Genomic DNA, 25026 nt, shown 5'->3' on the forward strand with positions numbered 1-25026 from the left:
TGTTACTTTTTGTTTGTGTTCGTTACCGTTCTTTATTGTTCATTATTGTTTATTATTGGTGTTATTGTTCGTTATTGTTCGTTACCGTGTGTAACTGTTCGTTAATGTTCAATAATGTTAGGTATAATCATTGTTCGCAAATTTTTTATCATTTTGCAATTTTGATATATTTTTCAATTCTAGATCGTTTACCAGTAATGCATTAAAAGTTTATTAAGATAATGATTAGAAAAATATATTCTTTTCTTTCTAGTCGAGAATTCTTTAGAAAACTTCCTTCACAAAAACAAAATTTCCGTTTCAATAATTAAATGAAATTAAATCTATAACTTACGTTGGTTAATTTTCATATGTTATTTGTGAATGTCCAAACCCTCTACTTTCTATTTGCACATATGCGATAAATATTCTGCTCTGCACTTTCTATAAGTAGTTAATGCATAATATAAATAATAAAGAAACCTCTAAAAATTAATAAATATTCTATAATTATTTACCGAAATATATGACGCAAAATATACCAATTTTAAAAATAAAACACATTTTAAAATGTTAACACAAAGTTTTTTTATTGCATATATCTTTGCATCCTGATAATTTAAACCTTAGATATCTAAATATATGATGACCCTTCTTGATCCAACAGAATTCATAGCTTAAAATATTAAAGGTCTAAGACAACAGGTTGCAAAGACATCAGGATTCGAAATTAGAGTTTGAGGCATGTGTTTAGTTTATTCAAATACTTTTTTCAATCCATTTATTTGTGTCTTATCATTAGGTTAGGTTAGTTCCTGAGTGAATATCCTCTCGGAAGCGAAGAAAAAGAACCTCCTCCCCCTCCTCCTCCTCCTCCCCCTCCATTCTTAAGAATACTCTCTCGAGGTTTTCTATGTCGTCTAGTTGGACGTTGTAAACTGCTAAATCTAAAAGTACGAGTTTAAGACAATGTTTTAAAAATATTGATTAAAATTTCATTAATCATTCATTATTGGACTTAAACCAAGACCATTTAACCGAGCTTTAGCGAATCAATCATTCGGGAAATTTCATAGAGTTTCGTAGAAATCTTTTTTAAAATTAGACATTTATAAATAAGACATTTATACATGAACAGGAATTTACATTAACATGTATGCTGTGACATTTTTTAAATAAGCCATTTCATAACATTCTTCTAAGAGTTCTCTTTTTTCTCTAGGAAAGTGCCTGCCTCCCTATGCAAATTTCATGTTATTTGTAAATTTTAATATGTAATATGAAGTATTTTCCATTCCGGCCCCACTCCCAAGCCCATTATTTGATTTCAAGCAAATATTTGTTAACTCCAGAGGTTAGCTTGGTTTTATAATTAAATGCCACATGAATAAGCCAATTCTTAATATATTTGATAAAATGTAGAACCGTATTTATGAAAAAAACTTTTTTTGTTTCTATGTTTTCGTTTTTGTTGTTGTTCACCATGTAGTTCAAAAGTTGGCAATTCTGCCTAATATTTGAAATATTCAAAATTTTCAAAATATGTACGTATTGAGTTCTGTACTTTCCTTGTACTTTCTAGATATTCAGAACCGTCACACTCATCCTGAAAAAGTTTTAAAAGATTATTTATTTGTTTGGTTTGGTTTCTTGAAAGCATGATAAAGTTTGGTTTGGATAAATTCGGGGATTTGGGATGGATTGGATAAACATTGATTTGGACATAAAAATAGATCTGGGTTTGTTTGTATATTATTATGTATTTGGTTTCGTTTGGATAAAAGCATAATTTTGGTTTGGTTTTGATAAAAACATAGATTTGGTTTGGTTTAGATTTTGATTAGGTTTTAGTTTGTTTTTCATGCAATTTGCACAAAAGCAAACCAATATGCTTATGCTAACTTTGGTTTGGATAAAAGGCCAAAGAATTAATTTGGTTTGGGCCCTTTTTTTAGTAGGTAACCAAGTACTAGATTTCGATAAAACCTGGAAAGTTGATCTTGAAATTATTTTTATCATTTTTTTCCCTTTTTTATTTTCTTGTCAAAGAAACTGTATGATGTTGATCTTAAAATACAATGAAGATAAACCTTTTATGTTTTACAATAAACTCACAAAAGAATTCAGAAGAAAAGTAAGGACAGAAAATATTTAGAAAATATCAAAATAATATATTTAACCTTCTTATAAATGATAAGATAAATGGTAAGGGACTACAGGTTAATTTCAAGATGGGAAACCCCGATTCACAACGGTACCCCACCCATGGGACTTAACAAGGATGACAGAGTTAAACTTAGTTATCTATTGAAACGCTAGTAAATGATGAAATCTTTGTTTTCAAGATGTCTTATATTTAAGGAATATTAATATTTATTTTCTATGTAGGAGTGGAAGAATAAGAATATTCACTTTGAATTTTTAAAAACCATGTTGGACAATGGACATACAATATTCCAGAATCTCTAGGAATAATGTTTAGGTCATCCGCGTTGAGTTCACATAATATGTGAGCGTACATTTTAATTTTACGGGATCATTATACAGTATTGAAGAGACACTGTTCTGTGTCCTCTATGCTCAGTCAAACGTTTAAAGGGTCCCATTGTCAATCGGGCATTGCTCTCTTTAAATTAAAGGTCGCTTAAAATTATGCTTACAGTCCCTTTTTAAATATCTAAGCACTCTAACTGGATTTCTCGATATTGTAAATTCCACATGGAAACATTTCTTTTGTTGTGAATATTAGAGTCAGTATAATAAACATTCTAACAGATTTTTCTTAGGTTAAAAATAGCTCTATGATTGTCTTGGAATGAAATTAAAACTTCTTAAATTTCTGAGTTTTGCCTTCGATCCTTACTTTCAAATTTAAATTTCTTGTTTATTAATTCTAACTGTTTCAAGTTTTAAAATGTGAAAATACTCCATAAAGGCATATAATAAATATTATAGTTTAATCAACTCTTTCTTATAATTTGTAATGTTTTTGTCATATTAAAACAATTCCTTGAATTTAATTGAACATAAAAAAAATTAAAAGATAATTGTTCACAATTTTTAAATATTTGAGGCCCAGTATTTTATAGTCCCAAGAAAGAAACACTAATTCCACAGATTTTAAAACCGAATCGTAATTATAAAACGGAGCAGATTGCCTCCCAATTTCTTAAAGCATTTCTGATATTTCAGGATCTTTTTTTAAAAAACAGAATAAGCAAAACTTTCTTATGTAGCACTTTTTTCATACATATTACATACCCTATGTAGAGAGTATAGGTCCTGACTTTGCCTTGAACTTCTCCTATGCAGTCTACCGGAGTCATACATCCGCACATCTCCATCTAACGAAGATCCCATCCCTCTTAGCAACATGGTTTCTCTTCCTCCAACTAGCATGCTCTCCCTGCCTCCGACCAGCATGCCGTCCCTGTCATGCATCAGAGGGTCCGGAGGCAGACCTTGGTTCGGAGGACGGTTAAGGTTATCGTGAAACCGGAACCCGGAGATATGGCCTCCATCTGCAAATTTTCTCTGTCGCCTGAAAAAATTGTTGTTTAAATTAAACAGAGTCACCGAGTTTTAACCGTCGCTTTTCGTTTTTAAATTATATTTCAAAAAGTTTGATTTCATTATACTGTGCAAAATGTTGACTTTAGCAAAAGATTTTTTGTTTCGTTTAGGTTTATATCTTCTGTGAGAGCCAAAATTTTGCATAATTTCATATATGCTTATTTCAAGAAAATACAATGTTAAGGTGTTTTCTAATTACTATTTCTTTGCAACCTAATGGTGCAAACCTTTGATATTTCATACTAAATTAGTTAATCTACCAGAATTCATAGTTTGAAATATCTAAGGTCCCTGACATATGGTTGACTTGCAATCATATAGGAATTAAAAAAAGGTGTGGCAAAGACTCAGTTGCTTTTACAAAAAAACGCCCCTGAATGCGAAAAACGGATCAAACAGAATGCCCAAAACTGCCACTTTTTAATTTTAATTTCATTTGTTAACTATTGCAAAGGTAAAAATTAAAAGCAATATATGTATAGATATATATCTTATATCCGGAATATAAACAATAAAATGGCTAAACATATCAGGCACAAGTTTTGTGTGACACCAAACATAACCCAAGGAATTGTTCATGGCTGGGATCTGGCACAAGTTTTGTGTAACACCAAACATAACCCAAAGAATTGTTCATGGCTGGGTGGTCTAAATTTAAAGATTGTGCCTAAAAAATGTAGATTTTTGAAATAAATAAATCCACCAATGTTAATCGAAAAATCCGCGAAATTTGAGTTTCACAATTACGCAGAAAAAATGGCGGCTTAAAAAGCAACACTTAAACTCTAACATGGATACTAGTAACGGGGATTTATCTGGCACCTGGTAAGAGTATTATCAGGGTTGTATCCAGGTTCCTCAGCACGTCCTTCATTTAGTAAATCCCACTGCTAACAACCACAACAATAAGACGTAAAACAATAAAATTAAAGGGAATGTCGACGCTAATTTAAGTGGCCTACCATGAAGAGTTATTGACCTTAAGCCTTTTTCTGAAAACAGTTACGATCTGTACGTCAAGCACCTAATTTCCTCTTGAAAGTTGTCGATTTTCAGAAAAATAAAAATGTTTTAACAAAATCCTACTTGTTTAAATTTACTATCGATTGGGAGGTCTAGCTAATGGATTTCAGATTTTCTAAAGAACTTGGATAAATATCCTTTAAGTCATTTATAACAGGATAGACTTTAAAGGGGTCGAAAGAATAGGGGTCTGGAAAAAGGGGTCTGGAGAAAAAGGGGTCTGGAGAAAAAGGGGTTTGAAGAAAAAGGGGGCTGGAGGAAAAGGGATCTGGAGGAAAAGGGTCTGGAAGCAAAGGAATCTAGAAGTAAAGGAATCTAGAAGAAAAGGAATCTAGAAGAAAAGTAATCTAAAAGAAAAGGAATCTAGAAGAATTATAAGAATATATAAGACTTTGGATCTGGAAAACAAGGATCTAGAAGAATAGGATCGGGGAAAACGGGGTCTGGACGAATAGAGATCTTGAAGAATAAGGATCTGGAATAATGAGCATTTGGAAGAATAGGGGCCTGCAAGAATAGAGAGCTGAAACTTGAAGAATCCCTGCGTCTCTGAAGAAAAGTTTTTTTTTACGCAACATGGCAGATAGTTTTTTTACTTAAAGGGACTGTAGGCGAATTTCAAGTAACCCTCTATTAAAAGTCAAAGTTGGGCTGAATGTATCAAAACTTGTTGTTGTTTACCATCTCAGAACTTTTTTTCATATATTGCATGGCTCAAGAAAACTAGATGAGCTTAAATCCAAATTTTCTGATTGGGAAATTAAAAATAAAAAATTGGGATATTATGAGTGTTTCGCGCGAAATAGTTTAAATATCCCTTCAATCCTGTGAGGTCATTATTGTTTGGTCTCTTTTGAAAAAAAAACTTTATTGCTGCCTTGTATCAGGAATTTAAAAAAAAAATCATTAAAAAAATGAAATCTCTTCTTCATTAATTGTAATGTAGCTGCAGCGCTTATCAGGGGTTTGTTATTAATGGAACTAGGAAATTAAACCTATTAGAGAATATTAAATAGTTTAAGTAACTTTGTATAATCTTAACTAAGTTCAATATAAATTCCGGCATGGCTATTCAACTTAAAGGGACTGTTAGCATAAATTCATTAAAAAGGACTAAATTTGTCTCATTCTAAAATAGAAAAACAACGTTATCCTCCTCATTGTTTTGCTCAGGCTATGAGTTTAAAGGAACGTACAGGCGTAATTACAAGTGACCCTCGAGACAAGGATGTCTAAGCTCCATTCGCAACAGTACCCTTCAAGCATTGTTTGATCAGGTTGAATTAGATATCCATGTTTATTATTTTAAAAACTGATTATTTTCTACTGCAGGAAATCATAATTAGAACCCTAGAAAAACTAAAATACCTGTTTTTTATTATTAGTCAGATAAAGTTTTCAATGGCATTGTTGTGAATCGAGCATTTCCATCTTTACAAAAAGGTTCACTTGAAATTTCGCTTACAGGCCCTTTAAGGATACTGTTGTGAACTAGATTTTCATCTCTTTACATAGAAACGCAATTCAAGTGTTTACTGAGTAATCTTGGAACCTTTTCATATAAATATATTGAGTCTAATTAGCCCCTTTTTTCACGCTAATCATCCTAACACGTATGTCAGGGATTAGAAAGATTAAAGAGGGTACCATTTTGAATTTTTATATTCCAACATGTTCATGAACAAATACTAAACAAGTCCCTTTAAACCCTGTTTCAATACCAGGGATCTAAATGTGTGGAATTTTGTTTTATCTTTTGAACGTCCTTCTGAACGTTTAATTTCAGTTGGCAATGAACAATTAAATTTATCAGAATGAAAATGAGAATTTTCTAATAAAAAACAAACATTTTTTTTCAGCCAAAGGTAATTATTATCTTTACAGAAATAGATATTTTCTGAGATTCTAATTAATTTAAAAATAATGTTTACTTTTTCAAACGAAAAAGAAACTAAATCTGCACGTTAGAAATTTTTTGATTTTGAAAGGCCGAAAAAAAAAATTGAATTATTCTCCGAACAGAAATCTTATCATTCGATCAAATCTGAAAGGTCCGAGATATCATTTAATCAGCAAGCAAGATAAAAACGAATACATGCAGTCAAAAGTTTAAGCTTAGACCAGCCATAAAATTCCGATGTTTGATGTGTTTTTTTTTTTGTCTTAATGAAATATTAACACAAAAAATGACTAAAATAGACTTATTCAAAAGAACTTGAGTGCATCATTACTCAAAAATTTTTTTTTAAGTTCTTAAAGTTCGTATTGTGATTTCCTGGTCCATTGGTAGCATATGTCGAGAGTTCCAGGCTAGGTTTCCTTTATCAACCAACATTATTAGCATTATAATTAACAAAAAAAAATAGTTTTTTTAAATTAATCCTTTCAAGATGGCAAAAGATAATGGTGTCTAGTCATTTTAAAGGAATTGATTTTTGCCAGAAATACAAATTTTTAAATCCTTACATCTTTGCAGCTCAATGCCGTACTCATTTGAAATGTCAAACTATTAATTCTCTTAGATCAAAAAGTCTAAGTTTGAAATATCAAAAGTTTGCACCATCATATTGCAAAGATATAGTTATTAGAAAATTTTAGTTTGTGGTAAAGAATCAATTCCTTTGATCCCAGTTTTGGAAAAATAGTGACTAAAACATGGCTTCATAAAATGTCTGCTTAAAAACAATTGTGAAAAATAGCGAACCCTGAGCTCAGTAAAATATTCCTAATCCCAGTATTTGACTTTTCCAAATGAGAAACCAATTTGTTGTTGTTCTAAAAAGGTTCATGATGATTTCATTCATGAATTTACACAATTTTAAGAATGATTCTATCCATGGATAGAGTTGATAAAAATGAATAGAGAAAACTAGCAAACCCTGAACCCCTGAAAAATATTCTTTATCTCCGTATTCCAGAGAATAATGAGGATATAAAACAAAATAACAGTAACTGTAAAACAGTAACAAGGTTAATAATGTTTTAATATTTCCCTGCTTTCTTCTGCATATTCTACATTATTAACCAATTCGCCTCCAGTCCAATCCAACCCATTGGATCCTGAAAAATAAAACTATTTTTTGTGCTTATATCACTTTGCAAAAAAAATCCTTTTGTAACGAATTACTTGCTTACTTTCATTTTTCAACTTTAACTTTTTATCTAACATATCTCTCAGATCGAAATGTCAAAGGTTTACGCCATCAGATAGCAAAGATATAAAGATGGAAAAATCAGAGTTAGTTGTAAGTAATCAGTTCCTTTAGCTTTTAAAAAATCTAAATGTTTCAATGTTTTAAAAAAAGATTTATTTTTCATTATATATTTAATGTTTCTAAATAAATGTTTAAAGCCCAGTGTCAATTATTGCACTGCAGAGCAATGTGCATTTTATTTACAACAAAAGAAACAATAATTTTTGAAATATATTTTAGGAAGGTTCAGGCTCAGCTTCTCCCTTTAAAGGGTGAATCTTAGAAACGACCATAAAGATTTTATTTTGTCAACGATTAAAATTGAGAAAATTAAAGAACTTTTTAGTCACTTTATCAAATCTTTGATATTTTAAATTTAAACTAATCGAATAACAAATTATAGTTTGGGGACAAATACTAGTTCCTTATCAGAAAAGAATCCAGTTGTTTAATTCTAATTGTTAATTAAAAAAACGGCGATTTACATAAAAGTCATTTCTTTAATTTTTTTATTATTTTTACTGGAAGAGATGAATATATTTTTTTGCTCGTTTTTGAAAATTTAACTCTTCCGCGATGGAGGCGGGGGGGGGGGATTATTTTCCACTCCCCCTAGTTTTTTTTCTTAATAACTTAAAAACGACCTACACTAGAGCGCTCAAACTTCTTTACTTTTTTAACTTCATAACTGTAACTTGTGAACAAATGTAGCATTTTTTTGTTCATGCATAGTTTAGAGTGGATAACAGTACAACTGGATTGGGTTAAAGGCTTTTCTTACTTTTAAGAAGTTGAAAATCTGAAAACAAGCAAAGAGCCAAAACGAAAATGAAAACTAGGAAAAGGGTGCTCGAAAGCGCAAAATTTAACCACAATTATGTTAACCCTATAAAGGCTGGGGGGTCTGAATCTATGTATAGCCGGGAGGGGGGGGGGGCGTTTGGCGCCCCCACCCTCCTTCTAGAAAAAGACCTTAGAGAATAGGTATAGGGTTGAAATGCATGTTAATAGCCCAATTTCACGGTGATAGTGTCAAAAAGGAGAGTTCTAGAACAAAAAAAAACTACAGGGGGCGCCTAACGCCCCCCCCAGCCTGTCTAGGGTTTAGATATGAAGAAATTCAAAATAATTCAAATTATTATTAATATAATCAGAGGTATTGTGTATTATACATACACAACAGGTGTGGTTTTGAATAATTTAAATAATATAAAATAAACTTTTGTAATAACTCTGCATAATCTTTAACTCATTTATCTCTAGAGTAGATAAAACTCGGCTGTTGGTAAAAATAAATTATAAAAAATTATAATTTTCATAATTAAATACTTTCTACACATTATTGTATGAATGGTGTATGGTTTAAATGATACATAATAAGTTGCAAAGTACATTTATATGACTATGCAAGATTTTACACAACACCTATTCATCACTGTAATCATTCCGTATTTATTTTATTTATTAAAGTATTTATTAAACCTAAGAAGACAAAGTTATACACTTAAAAAGAGTTTAAAGCATTGATTTTTACAATTAATCATTCAATTTTTTAGATAAAACACTTAGCAAGAATAAAGTCTGAAAGACCATTGCATCATTGCATGCTAGCTTCTTATCGCCGATGACAGTTTTTGATGACTCAATCTGCTATAAATAACCTTATAAAAGGAGATATTAAATTATTTTCACACGACTTAAAACTAAGATTTCACAAGGTTACCCTTCTGAATTTCATTGTATTTACAATGAGGAAGATTTAGAAATTTGGCCGTTTTAAACAGAAACAATTTTACACGATTTCCTTCAAATTGTTTCTGTTGTCATTTTTACAAAGTTTCTGTTTTACAAAGAACCGCATTGAAACCTGTAATTTTTACAATAGCAAGACAAGTATACTCAGACTAAGGTTTAAAAGGTACCGTTGTGAATGTTGCATGAAATTCTTCAAATGAAAATCCGTCTACGGTCCCTTTAATATGTATTTACCTGCAGGTTGATTCTCTATATGAACTGGTAGATGTTGATCTAGATGAAGATGTTGATGATATTCTCTAGCCTTTATACAAGATCCAGGCTGTAATGGATGGTTGTATATATACAGATCCCTTGGGACCATCTCATCTAAACCATTTCAACATCTAGACGCACAATAACGTTACAAGGTAATCAGATATTGGACAAAGAAAACTTGAAAACAGATACAATTCTTCTTTAAACGAAACAAACATAAAAGAAACCCCATAAAGATATGAATGAAAGAAGAACGGAGTAAAATAAGTATGGGAATTGGGACTGACATAAGAGAAAAGGATATGATGAAGATTCTGAAAATACAAAATTGAAATAAAAAATAGACGGTATGAAGACTGAATAAGGTGATGGCAGAGAAGATATTGATGACAGAAGATTGAAGAGGACTAAAGAATTGAGAATTAAAAAAGAACCGGATGAGAACTTAAACAGGACAGGATGAGAACTAAAACGCAGGACGGGATGAGAACTAAAATAGGAAATAATGAGCACTGAAACAGGACGGGCTAATAACTAAAAAGGATAAGAAATAACATAGGATAGGATATGAACTAAAATACGAGAGGATAAGAGCTAAAACAGGACAGGATAAGAACTAAAATAGGAGAGGATAAGAGCTAAAACAGGACAGGATAAGAACTAAAATAGGACAGGATAAGAAGTAAAGGACAGGTTAAGAACTAAAATAGGACAGGATAAGAACTAAAACAGGACAGCATAAGAACTAAAATAGGAAAGGATAAGAACTAAAATAGAACAGGATAAGAACTAAAAGAGAACAGGATAAGAACTAAAATAGGACCGGATAAGAAATAAAATAGGACAGGATAAGAACTAAAAGAGAACAGGATAAGAACTAAAACAGGACAGGATAATAACTGAAATAGGACAGGATAAGAACTAAAATAGGAGAGGATAAGAGCTAAAACAGGACAGGATAAGAACTAAAATAGGACAGGATAAGAAATGAAGGACAGGTTAAGAACTAAAATAGGACAGGATAAGAACTAAAACAGGACAGCATAAGAACTAAAATAGGAAGGATAAGAACTAAAATAGGACAGGATAAGAACTAAAAGAGAACAGGATAAGAACTAAAATAGGACAGGATAAGAAATAAAACAGGATAGGATAATAACTGAAATAGGACAGGATAAGAATTAAAATAGGACATGATAAGAACCAAAATAGAACAGGATAAGAACTAAAATAGGACAGGATAAGAACTAAAGTAGGAAAGGATAAGAAATAAAACAAGACAGGATAAGAAAACAGGACTCAAATTTAACAAAACTCTATGATATTATGAACTAATACTGGACTAACGAAAACCAGGAAAAAGGAGAAGATTAAGTGTAAAGAAGATCTGATAAAGATTAAGTCATTACAAATTTTACGATAAGATTTATTCACAATAATTACACTGTGTACAATGCACATTGCTCATGTGACAAAACAGAATATACATTATACACACTGAACTGTACAGAGAGAGTAGGTAAAATTTACGTGATGTTGGTACAACCCTGTTACAGATTAGAAATTCAAAACATGATAAATTATTGGTACAACCCTGTTACAGATTAGAAATTCAAAACATGATATTATTGGTACAACCCTGTTACAGATTAGAAATTCAAAACATGGTATTATTGGTATTTGGTACAACCCTGTTACAGATTAGAAATTCAAAACATGATATTATTAGTACAACCCTGTTATAGATTAGAAATGCAAAACATGATATTATTGGTACAACCGGACCCTGTTACAGATTAGAAATTCAAAACATGATATTATTGGTATTGGTATTTGGTACAACCCTGTTACAGATTAGAAATTCAAAACATGCTATTATTAGTACAACCCTGTTACAGGTTAGAAATTCAAAGTATGATATTATTGGTACAACCCTGTTACCGATTAGAAATTCAAAACATGATATTATTGGTACAACCCTGTTACAGATTAGAAATTCAAAACATGATAATATTGGTACAACCCTGTTACAGATTAGAAATTTAAAACATGATATTATTGGTACAACCCTGTTCCAGATTAGAAATTCAAAACATGATATTATTGGTACAACCCTGTTACAGATTGGAAATTCAAAACATATTTTTCTTCTCAATAGCTCTATGAAAAGAGAAGGTTTGATTGAAAACATATAAGATTTCAATCTAATGTGCGCAATTTACATTAGTTCCCCCCTTCTCAAATCTAATAATTCCTTGAATAAAATTTCTATTAAAGAGTTTTACAGGGGTAAAAATAATGTTTTGTTAAAAAACAATAATGCATTCGGCTCGTCGTTATTGCATTTTCTAAATGCAATTCAGAATGTGCCAGAATACGTGCGTATTAAGTGCAATATAAACACAGTTAATACGTTGATTTTTGTAATATTTTGAATTCTGCATATCCTCAACCCGTTTTCTGTACGTTTACAATTAAATTTTTGATATTTCCAATATCGACGAAAGCGAGGAAAGTTTAGTTAAAGGGAGTGTTCACGAGAAATGAAAGGGGTGAAAAATAAGCGTTTTTGATCGCAACTAATCTTACTTCTATATTTTGCGTCTATTAGGAAAAATTGTTAAAAACGACTTATACCGGAGAACAAATCCATACAAATTCAGAAAAAAATCAATTTAATTCAAAACAAATCATTTAGATTTTTCAACCAATAGTCATCGATTATTTTTCGACGCATTCGTATATAGTTGATATTTGATAATATTTTTTTTCTATTTTTTATGATCTGAAAACTTTTTTTCCTGTTTCGAGGATTTATTACAGATGACATTTTCATATTTTCCAGGAATGTTCGAAAATCCAGCGCAAGCAAAATATTATTTAAGAAAAATCAAGAATATTATGAAAACTGTATACGAATGAGTCGAGAAATAATCGACGACTATTGGTTGTAATAACTGAATAATTTGTTTGGAATTAAATCGATTATTTTTCGATCTGAGTTGAATGTTGCAACTTACTGAATTTGTATGGACGGTACGTTCTTCAGCATGAGTCCTTTTTACAATTTTCTCCTGATTGACGCAACAGATTAATAGTGATCAAAATAATGTTAATGTTAATACATCTATTTTTCAAGGGCTTTTCAATTATCTAAATGTTTAGCCCTGTAGCTTAAATATTAACAATTATTACCAATTTCTGATTTTTTAAAACATTGACACGCCGTTTAACTGTCCTCCACCCTACCCTATGCATCAAAAAAAGGGTTGATCTCCTTAAAAAAATTTCGCCTCTGAATAAGTTCTTCTTAATGATGGAACTATATTTTCCAGTGTATGAAGAATATAAAAACCGTTCTCACATCATCCATCATAATTATATCTGAATCTGACACAAGGAAATAGAACAGATTTGTTTCTTAATATTCAGAAACTTTTTTTTATAGATTTCTAATATGAATAGATATTATTATAGAGTAGTTAAATCGAGTATCGAGTCATGCTTGATTAAATCAACTAAAAAAATTAACTTCTGCACATTATTGGGGATTTTCAAAGACATTGCTTTAAAGAGTTCGAGGATGTTAAAAAAATATTATTTTAAAATCAGTTAAAAACTAGTGGCGCCTTTTATGTAATTTAATTTAGAAGATTTTTATTTTTAACGAATATAAAACTTGTAGATACACCAATTGCCATAAATTATGTCAAATGATTACTTAGGCGCAAATATAAAAGCAATTACTATTACGTCAGTGTCTAGCTGAAATATGAAGCAATACTATTAATCAACTGTAATAATTCGGTAGCACAAAAATATTTTTGTTATTTTTGCATTGCAAAAAGTGAATAAACTTGCAGGTGTATCGCAGAAGTGTGCAAAAACTGAGATATTATAAAAGTTTAATATTTTGGAGTAAACTTATCCAACATTTAAACTTATTTTGGCAGCTGGGATATTCTATAGACTAGGCTTTAGAAGTTTACAGGCGGGATGGGATTTATAAAATCAGGTCTGATTTAAAAAAAATTCAAGTTTGAAACTTTGGTTCAGGATAATATTATCAGTGAATGATAGATAAACCACTTAGAAGATTGAACCCTTTTTTTAATGTTGAAGTATCAGTGTTAATCTTAAATATGAAGTGGTATCATATGTGTAAGCTGAAAGTGATTAGGAAGAATTTTTCTCAGTATCAATATCTTTTGTCACTTACAGGAGTTGTACAACAACAAAAATACGATATGTACCCCGGACAATCCGTTAAAATTTTGAAGTACTCGAGTTGTATGGTGATTGTACAACAAACTAGCGGTTTTTCCTTTTTTTAGTTAATTGCACTATATCAATTATCTAGTAAGTGTTTTTTTTCTTCACTTAAAAAGGAATTGAGTCTTTGCCAAAAACTCTGATTTTCTGATCCCAATATCCTTGCAACCCAATGTCGTAGACCCTTGATATTCCAAACATTATGTTAGACCAAATAATTATGTTAGACCAAATAATCTAAGTTTGACATATCAAATGTGTTTGCGACTAGGTTGCAAAGATATAGATATTAGAAAAGTTGAGCTTGTGGCAAAAACTCAATTCCTTTAAATTATGAATTTAATATTTAAAACTGTCTTCTTTCTTTTAAATGGTGTAAAATTTACGACTTTACACCTCCTCTGCCTATTGTAGCCTTGTGACAAACATATATGATTGTGTAGTTTTAGTGGTATATAGAGTAAGATGTTATAGGGTGCATGTGTGCCAATCTTCTGTTTAAACTCTTGATTGTGGCTCTATCTGTAAGCATCATCTATTTGTACAATATAAAATAATAACAAAAACAGTTCGCGGATTAGATTATATTTTTTGTGTTCTTTTTCAAGTTTTACACAAATAAAAAAATTTTGGAGACACTTTTTTCTATTTCTGAGCTGAGGTTCCACACAAAAATAAACGGACAGACAAGCAAAGTATATATATATATAGTGTATTTAGTCGACTGTAATTATACGCTGTATCCTCGAAAAACTATTATTTCCCTTGTCAAATATGATTGTGGTCAGAATAAAAGCTTTCTACGTGTTGATTATTCCATTCAACTTTATAATTAAAATATTTATTTATTTATACCTTTATAGAAGATATATGTACGCCATGCAACTTTGATATGAAACTAGCTTTAGCACCTGACCTTGCCAATACCTCAATAATAATGTGATACCCTTGATAATAATGTGGTACCCTTTAAAACAATTGAGAAACAATTAGAACGATATCATTGTTTTTATATCTTGTAAATTCACTTTTAAAGAGAAACCACAATTCGACATGAATCTTTTTTTAGAAAAAAATTTTGAATATCTCAATGATCCTCAGGTAAGAATGGGGTAAAAGGGTAACATTTTTTATATTGGACAACCCACTCTGCAAACTTAGGATAACTTGAAATTACGTCTTAAAGGGACTGTAATGGAAACATGAAAAGGGGTCTATAAGCTTAAACCTGAGAATCTCAGGAGTTGAACGATACCTACAGACATCTATTTTATGTGCCTGTCTCGACTCTTGAGAAGTTTATATAAAACTGTGTCAAATTCATACGAAAATTCATTTTATATAAAAATTTTGTATAAAAGTCATAGTATTAAAAAGATCATATTCAACAAAGACGCAACCAATCTAAAAAGAACGATATCCCACAGGAGCTTGAGAATCTCAGGATTTTTTTTTGGCATTTTTATTAGATATAATTGATAATATTATTACATATAGTCCTGTTGACTTTAAAAGTCACAATAATAAAACAAAGATATCTGAAATGGATATTTCAAACAATTATTTAAAAAACGAAAGTTTTGAAATATTTGCATAAGACAGGGTTAAAATTGGTTGGTTTAGAAATTAACAAAGGAATTAATGATGAATATTTGTGGGCACTTCATGGGAGTGTTGTAGAGCTTCATGTTGGTGGAGCAGAATGTAGAGGGGTGGGGGGGGGACGAAGGAGCGAGGGTGACATGTGGGCGGACCGGCGGAAATAGATTCATACGTCTTGAAAATAATCAACGGCATCTAAGTCGGTAAAATCGTCTTCCTTATATTTCGAATTTGTGTTAACAAGTCCGTATAGTCCGTATTACGTCACTAGAACTTCAGCCAATGGCAGTGTAGTACAATGGTCACGTGATTTCCGTCTGTATCATGTGACAACGATACTGCACTGCCATTGGCTGAAGTTTTTAAGAAAAAATCCATCATGTTTCTTTATACAACATTTCTATAAATTTTATGGATTGGCCCGAGCTATATTTTTCAATACTAATTTTCACACTTAGCTTTGAAAAGTAGAATTAAATGAAATGCAGATTTTAAAAGAAAGTATAATCGATATTATTCTGCACTCTGCAGTCCTAATTATACTCTTAAATGTTCTGTCTTCAGCCCAAATACTCTTATGTAGGTTGTAAAGATTGTATTAACAATCCTTAGAGTACTTTTTGGTGGTTTAATGTCTTCTGTAAGCATACTACAAGTTGGTCCAAACAATAGAGATAAAAAATAGAGTGGACCGACCGACAGGCTAACGCGAAAACAGCTTTTTCAGGGGTAAAGAGTTTATTAAAATTGAAATCCAGTTCAATCCTTATTAATAGTATTTTTATGTAATAAATTCCTAATGTAATTTATCTATCTTTTTCCTTCTTCATAGTTTTATAAATAGTGAGTACAAATGATGAAAGCCATTATGAACTAAAAAAACATTATATTTCAATAACATTTGAGTGACCGGAATCTGATTCACGTTTTAATATTTCAATGATCAGTTAAAAGTACAGCGTTAAGAATGTTCACCAATTTCAAATTACGTAGAAGCTAAAGTTTGAAGTAAAATCGTTGGCGATTGTTCCAGATTCAATTCGGATACATTTTTCAAGAACTCTATTTTTGATAAAGGAATTGAGTCTTTGCCACAAGTTCAAACTTTCTAATTCCTATATCTTTGCAACCTGGCTTAGTAAACCTTTGATATTTCAAACTTAATTTATTTAGTCTAACAGAATTCACAGTTTGAAAAATCGAAGGTCTACTAAATTAGATTGGGATTAGATTATCAGAGTTTGTGGCAAAGGCTCAATTCCTTTACTCGGAGAAGATGTTGACTAAACAGATTAACCTACAAAATTAATATCACAACTATTTTTATTACTTTATTAATATAAAAAAGTAAAAAAGAGGTGTAATTTGCTGCTAATTTTGACGTTAATCAAATCATTTATAGGAATCGGTGTTCAGACAGAAATTGATAATTTTTCTTCAATACAATCTAACACTTCTTGCAGATATTTTCTTAGATTCTTCTATATATTGGATTCTTCAACTTGGGTTTCCTGGAAGATAGCGGCCTTACTTTCACATATTTACTCAGAAAAAGTGAACAAATGGAAATAGAAAATAATATAAATTTTTATTAATCAGTACATGCTTTATTAACAAAGAGGTTTGGAGATTTTTCTTAATATTTGTTTGATTTATTTTAATTCGCTGAAGCATGCTTATTTTTAGAAAAGGCAAATCTTGATTTTCGAAACATGATCTCTAAAGTTAGGAACATTTTCAAAATAAAGCAACCCCCAACCCAGTAATTTTGTTCCACTTTTATATAGTATTACTTATCACACTATTTACAGTCCAATAAAGTTCATGTTTATCGAACAAATATTGATTTAGCCAAATATTTCAAAAAAGGTTTCCTTTGATCGTGTCAGAACTGAAGATAGGGACTTTCTAGAGATGCATATGTAAAAATAATAATAATTCAAAATAAATTCTGACCCCCCCATTCCTTCCACCTTTTCGTATCGCCCTCCCCCTCCAAATAATGATGTTTAAGCTCTTGTAAGAGTAAAGTTGAAGAAGGAAGCATGAACTAGAATGTTCTCTGTACTATATCAGTATGCAGAAAAGACCACTGCTGACAGTCTCACATCAAGTTCTACATTTACAACAACTATTTTATAAGTTACAAAATACACTTTTGGAATTTTAATAATTTTGAATCAACTCATGAATATTTTTGTCTTCTGCACTTGTGGCCAGGAAGAGCAAGTATTCCTTTCATGGTAGTTAAATATACCCTAGGCCTATAGTCAGTATTTGTACATTTCTTTTATTTGTTTATTTCTAATATTTTCATTATCTGGGGTCAGATTAATGAAAAGAGAAGTATCGCCGTTACAACCAGTTGTCGTTCGCCGGGTCAAACTGTAGAGAAGTTGTTTGATTTCGTCTACGTAGTTCAAATACTTCTCCTCATCAAATTTTGTGTTTTGATTGGTTATCACGAAGTCAAAATTTTATATTTTTTCGTCGTTGGCGATCGTTTCATCGTTGAAATCTATTCATTGTTAACGATCGGTTCTTATTAATCATGATACCAATGTCAACGGTTTATTCATATTTGACGATCGTTCCACATTATTTTTTTTTTCATCGTTAAACATGTACCGTTTTTTTAAACACGATCAAAACTTAGTTTATTTCGATCTAAAATCGATCAATTCACTTTGGAATCTTCATATAAGGATATTTGGTTTGAAAAACTTAACGTCCTATCCCTTAATAATACCTAGATACTGCATGTAAAACTACAACATAATGCATCCTGACTGTATTGGAATATTTTCAGCCATATTTTAATCTTTCATTCGAAATCGGTTCAAAAGAGCGTAAAAGACGTTATAATTACTTAATTACATAACCAAACAAAAAGTATAAATAGAAAACATGGAAAATCTACATTTAATGAGTAAAAAGGGGTTCTCAACTTAAGATTCATTGTAGTTTTAACCAGGACCTAAAATACCTAGGTAAAGTCACGGAAACTTAATCTAAGGGGTAGATAGGATTTAATTAAGAACGGTCAAACAGAATTTTAAATTAAATAATAAGATATTTTCCATAACTCTGGAGTCCATGGTAACATCAACCCCCAATCCTTGCTCCCCTAGGGCCCTCCTGGTCACAACTTAAAATCAAATTGTTCAAATCTTAAACTAAAATAAGAAAAGTTTTAATATTTATTTGGTTCATTATACAATATACTATATAGATTCATGGTTTGCCAAAATAATATTATAATTTCTACCTTTTTAAGACTAATGGGGAAACTTGCGCAACTGGGTAGTAATTAAAAATAGATTAACTTCGATGGTTTTGAGGATAAGCGTTTTTTTGTGGGGGTAGGGGGGGGGACAAATTTGCAAATTTTTTTTGCAGATTCTAAAAGTAGAGCACAAGAGCTTTCTAATGATGTATCATTTTTTATATTTGGACATAAAACATGGGATTTAGAGGGGGGGGTCAAATTGACCCCCCCCCAGCGTATCCTGGTTTTCAAGTACCCCAGCGGAGATAGGGTTAAACTATCCAAGATTATAAGAGTTCTGTTAGAGATAAACTCCTTTCGTGCAGAGAATTAGTTCAAATTAAATCGTCTTCGTAAGTTTAAATGTTTCAATGTAACTGGGCCTTTGCCTCAAAATTTGTGTTTGTGGCCAAGACTCAATTCATTTTCGTAAAATACAGTTTAGTTTTTTTCGATGTCCTAATATTTTAGTTTATGTTCTATAACATTGAGTATACTTGACAAAATAAAAACGAATATAGACTACCAAATATAGACTAATATACTATAGACTATTGACTATAGACTATCAAATATAGACTAATGGACTATAGTCTAATGACATGGACTAGAATATTGCCTTTTGAATATATACTATTGACTACAGACCATTTACTATAGACTATTGACTATATACCATCGGCTATCGTAGTATTCTGACTATAATGAAAAAAAAATAAAAGTACAAGAACTGAACTAGGACTATAAGCACCAATTTACAACATAAGATTAGTCAGCAAGGGATAAAATGAATACACATAATGCTACCGTAGTCAAATCTAGAGTTTAGAGGGGGGAGGGGCAGGAGGGATATAAGAATATATTTTTATTTGTTTTACACAGATGAATAGTTGCATAATTTACTTCATACTTGCCTATTGTAACACTTACAATGAATTTAGAAACGAAGAAACGATAATTTAATGTATTGCTTTTCAAGAACGTATTTTTTTCTCTTTCAAAGTACAGCTTTGATCATGGCCCATTGGCAAACGGCAAGAAGGAGAGGGGGGGGGGAATTTATCACACTGGACAATTTTTGACACAAAAGTCTAGAACTATTTAATATTAGGGGTTTTTTTTATTGAAAAATCAATATAAGGTTATCACAATTTACAATATTTCTCATAAAAATCTGCGCGCATGAATACAATAGTGTGTTAATGAATATTTTTGCAAATATTTGCGTGTAGTGTATTTCTGCAGCAGCACAGTGTGATTTCATTCATAATAGTTCCCCTCGAGGAAGCTCTGAGTATTTTAACCCAGACTAGATTCTATAATTGTCCTGATCAGGAAACCGTCAAGGTGTTCTGTTTATTTTTCTTGGGGGGGGGGGGGCATGTCTTTACTAAGGAACTGTTAAAATACATTTAGAGAATTCTAGAGGTTTTCGATCTCTTAAGACTATCATTTCAATTTTTTGTGCTACTTATCGAAAACTCAATCTCTTTATCTTTGCAACCTGTTGTGTAAACCTTTGATATTTCAAACAAAACTTGTTGTTTAAAATACCAAAGGTTTACAATACTCATTTGTAAATATATAGGAGTGAGAATATTTCAGTTTGTTGAAAAAACCTAATTTAAGTTATAAGGTAATGTTTTTTATTCTAGTGATCACAAACACTATAATCAGTAAACAGCCCTCACTTCCTGTGGGCCAAGTGAATTCCCATATTTTTTTTATTTTTTGAAAATCCATAATATTTGAGAATGATTTTTAAGGAAATTTTGTGAATAATTATAAATTTAACTTTTTCCTTGATATAAAAATTAACATTTGGAGAATTATCGGGCATTTTAATTATTTATTTGATTTCATATTTGATTGCATCAATAACGGATTAGATTTGAAATATAATTTATATTAAACAAAATAAAACTTTTAGCAGTTATTATTTGTATTATTGTAAGTTATCCGGTATTCTCAGTATTGACTAAAAGTCAATAAAAGGTTGATACTTTTTTTTAAACTTTTCTCTTAAAAATTATAAATTATCAACAACAACAAAAATTGACACTAAAATTCTGGCTGAAATAAAATAAATATTTTTCTGATCATTCTAGACAAAGATGAAGTAACTATAACTCGCCACAAACTCCAGTTCCTAAATCTTCGCAACCTGATAGTGTGAAACTTCGACTATTTGATCCAGCAAAATTCATAGTTTGAAATATTAACGGTCCACAAAATCAGGTTGCAGAGATATATAGATTGAAAATTAGAGCTGGTGATGAGTAATCAGTTTCTTTTATAATTAATATAATATACAAATATAAAGCAAGATATATAAAGATTAAGTGAATGATAGAGATAATTAATTAGAGTTTTGCCTAGACTAAAAGTGGTTTATTAGAGGATAATGTTTGTTTTATAACTGATTATATACTTTATTTATTTGGGTGGGGGGGGGGGGGGGGGGGGAGGGGTCTTATATTGAGAAAATATTGTAAATGTATTCTCTTAATATGGCTTCTTTTTAATTAAAAGGAAGAGTCATGACCTGGATATAATCCTTATTCTTTAAATCTTCGACATATTTGAGACAAATGGTTGAACCTTGAAAAGATGTCACTAAATTCAAAACTTTAACCCATTCTTTAATAGAAAATTAGCCCGTCCATGTAAAGTTTGACTGTTGAAAAAGTCCAATAAATCTGGGAATAATCCCCCTGTTACAACAAGAAAGACAGGTCCCGCAAAACTTTTAAAATAAATTTCTGTTCTTTAGTCTAAAACACTACAGATGATGGTGGGGGGAGAGGGTTAATAAAGAAAGCAGATATGATGACGAATTATAGAAAAATATACAAAACAGAAAAATTCCTGGTTGTTACTGTTTGTTCCTATCGTTCCTAACTGTTCATCTGTTTGATGATCACCAAACCGTTTCTAATCCTTCCTGACCTTTCCTTTGTTTATAACCATTCCCTCCATTTTTTTTTACCTTTCCTTATTATTACTATATGTTCATAATCGTTTTTGACCGTTTCTTACCATTCCTACTGTCAGAAGTCGCCTCCCTAACTGCCCTCACGGTAGCTGACCGCTTCTTGCTTCTAAATGGTCCTAAAACTAATCCTGAAAATCATCAATATTCAATTAGCATTTCTTCTATAACTGCTGCAGTAGTTATATAAATAGAAAGATAGATAGATAGGGTTTTCTTAGATTCTTAGATTAGATAGATATTTAGATAGATAAATAGTTTGATAGATAGCTAAATACATAGATATGTAGATGTGCAGAGAGATAGATGGATAGATAGATAGACAGATTCTTTCTTAGATTAGATAGATATTTAGGTAGAAGGATAGATGAATAGATAAATAGATGGATAGTTGGATAGAGAGATTTATTCTTTCTTAGATGGTATAGATAGAAAGATTGATATATATTTTATTTTGCCACCTCGTACAAAATCAAAATGTTTTGTAAATCTTTTTTAAACACATTCTATATATTCTTGATATATATTTTCATCTTTTATTTATTTAAAACAGTAAGGAGAGCACAGTAAGAACAAAATGGTTTTAAGATTTCTTCCTAACGCTTGTAAACACAATTTGCAAACTTCTTGCCAAAATTCTGCACAAACACAGGAATCCAGAGTCGATATAGAAGATATTTTTTTCTGGTGAAATAACATGAAAAATTCAAATTTTTAGAAAATTTTCGATATTTTTGAGATCCAAGCTTTGTTACTCTTTGAAACATTATGAGGGGAGAAATTGCCTGTGTAGCAATTTCAGTTGGACTGTTTTTACTTTAGAACTGGGGAGTTAAGCCTGGTTGAGATTTGGACTGAGTGTTCTTTAGAACTGGGGAGTTAAGCCTGGTTGAGTTTTGGACTGTGTGTCCATTAGAACTGGGGAGTTTAGCCTGGTTGATATTTGGACTGTGTGTTCTTTAGAACTGGGGAGTTAAGCCTGGTTGAGATTTGGACTGGAGAGTTAGTACTGGTTGATCTTGAAAAGTAATATTTCAAAGATGGCAATGCGGTCTAAAATTGTGCACAAATACTAATAAATTGGCAGAATTCAATATAAATTCTTGTTTTTATTACAAATATATTTTTTTTGGTCATTGCTACATTTCGTAGAAAAAATAACATTTATTATTTTTAGATTTTCTGCAGTTTAAGAATTTTTCATTTTTAAGAGCAACAGATTCATGTCAAATGGTAATGTTAAAAAAGGAAGAAAAATAAATGTATTATTAGTAGAAAAAAAAAACAATAAAGGTAGAGGATACCTGCAGGAGGAAGTATTAAAGGAACTAAGAATGTATTATTAGTAGAATAAGAAACAAAACAATAAAAGTTGAGGATACCTGGAGACGGAAGTATTAAAAGGACGTAATTCCAAGAAACAATCCTCTTTAAGAATTACATGTCAAATTCAAAACGGCTTCCTTTAAAACCTGTAGCTAAATAATGAGAGGAAATATAATTTTTTTATATTATAAAAAAATATGAACACCACTGATGTTTTATTATGAAGTAAGTTGATTTCTAATAATCTGCAGCCGATTAATATTCTGAATGGGTAATCCTTCTGTCTTCAAAACAATCAAAGAATTTTCATCAATCTATCGAGAAGCTCCTGATTTCATCAATTTATCAAGAAGCTCCTTATTTCATCAATCTATGCAGAAGCTCCATGATTTTATCAATCTACCGAGAAGCTCCATGATTTCATCAATCTATCGAGAAGCTCCGGATTTCATCAATCTATCGAGAAGCTCCGGACTTCATCAATCTATCAAGAAGCTCCTGATTTTATCAATCTACCGAGAAGCTCCATGATTTCATCAATCTGTCGAGAAGCTCCCAATGTTGGAACAAGGTTAAGATTGTGGTTCATGATAAATCTCTAGATATATAGAATAGAATAGAAATAAGAATGAGAAATTGGAAAATATGGGAGGTAAAGAAACATGAGTCTGAGCAAAGTTTTTTTAACGAAAAACACTTATTAAAAATTAACGGAACATTTCGTTAAGGTACTTAAAGAACCGTTCAGTGTTAACTGAATATATAAACCGTCATTTAAAAAGCCTAATGGAAAATAAATAGACTTTTCCGTTTAATTTATGCCTATGCCAAATCAACTAAACTGAAAAAATCTAATGTGCCTCACAGCTAAGCCCGGATGGTGTTTATTATTTAAACTATCCTCACCACACGATAAGGGATAAATTTGGTAAAAAAATTAAGGAAAGTTACTTTTAAATTATATGTTTTTAGTTTTATCTACTTCTTAGACAAAAATAAACAAAAACAATTTTTTTGAATTTAACCCTATTCCCGCTGGGGGGGGGTCAATTTGACCCCCCCCTGTAGTTTTTTTTACATAACTCAAAAAGTATTGGTCTGAGGCTGATGAAATTTTCTGACTTTTCTTACATACCCAAAGCCCTCCCTTTAGGCCTAAAACCGGGCTTTAATACTAACCCCATTAAGACATATGCTACTGTATTTAAATTTGTTAATATCATTATCTTAATTAGCTTGAAGCTAATTATTTAATTGCACTATAATCATTTATTCAAGATTTTGCTTTGATGTATTTGCACGTATATATATATATTCCTATAAACTTAATAAAGAAATCCATGAATCATGAAGTTTAAACCTGACCCCAGGGAAGTAAACCACCGCAACCTTATTACACCACCAAGGAATGCATCAGATAAGCATAATTTGAATTTTGAATTTTTCGAACGCCTAAAATTAACGCAATTTCTAATTCAAAACTATGGATAAAATTGAAGGATGTAAAATGATATACACCGATCTATGATTCCAGGCGCCCGGCCACAACAGCGGGATGTTAAATTACTTAACTGTCCTTTGGAAAATTTTGACAATGAGAAAACATCACGCTCTGCAAAGTGGTGGGCAATAATTTGTGCATTTTATCTAAACCGACGCGACGATGAAGTTGTGAGCAGCTACTTTACTTAAACACGGGTCCCTCGACCAATTTGCCTATAAAACATGCAGAGCGTGAAGTAAAATTCCCCGTTATAAATAATTTTTATTTGGATGTTGGACAT

General features: G+C 31.0%; 1 protein-coding gene across 1 annotated transcript in view; it reads right to left on the minus strand.

The window, feature by feature from the left end:
• Positions 1-787: 787 nt before the first annotated feature.
• The window catches only part of LOC111715533 (uncharacterized), a 24840-nt gene continuing 601 nt past the window's right edge, over positions 788-25026 (minus strand). Inside the window, exons 2-8 of the mRNA XM_023490871.1 lie at positions 9759-9910; positions 7569-7635; positions 6851-6894; positions 4375-4442; positions 3241-3520; positions 1548-1585; positions 788-926 (exon numbers count right to left, since the gene is read on the minus strand). Coding sequence (XP_023346639.1) covers positions 788-926; positions 1548-1585; positions 3241-3520; positions 4375-4442; positions 6851-6894; positions 7569-7584 — 585 coding nt within the window. The 5' untranslated portion in view covers positions 7585-7635; positions 9759-9910. The remainder of the gene's footprint in view (positions 927-1547; positions 1586-3240; positions 3521-4374; positions 4443-6850; positions 6895-7568; positions 7636-9758; positions 9911-25026) is intronic.

Source organism: Eurytemora carolleeae, unplaced genomic scaffold (assembly GCF_000591075.1).
Source record: "Eurytemora carolleeae unplaced genomic scaffold, Eaff_2.0 scaffold1812, whole genome shotgun sequence".
NCBI lineage: Eukaryota > Metazoa > Arthropoda > Copepoda > Calanoida > Temoridae > Eurytemora > Eurytemora carolleeae.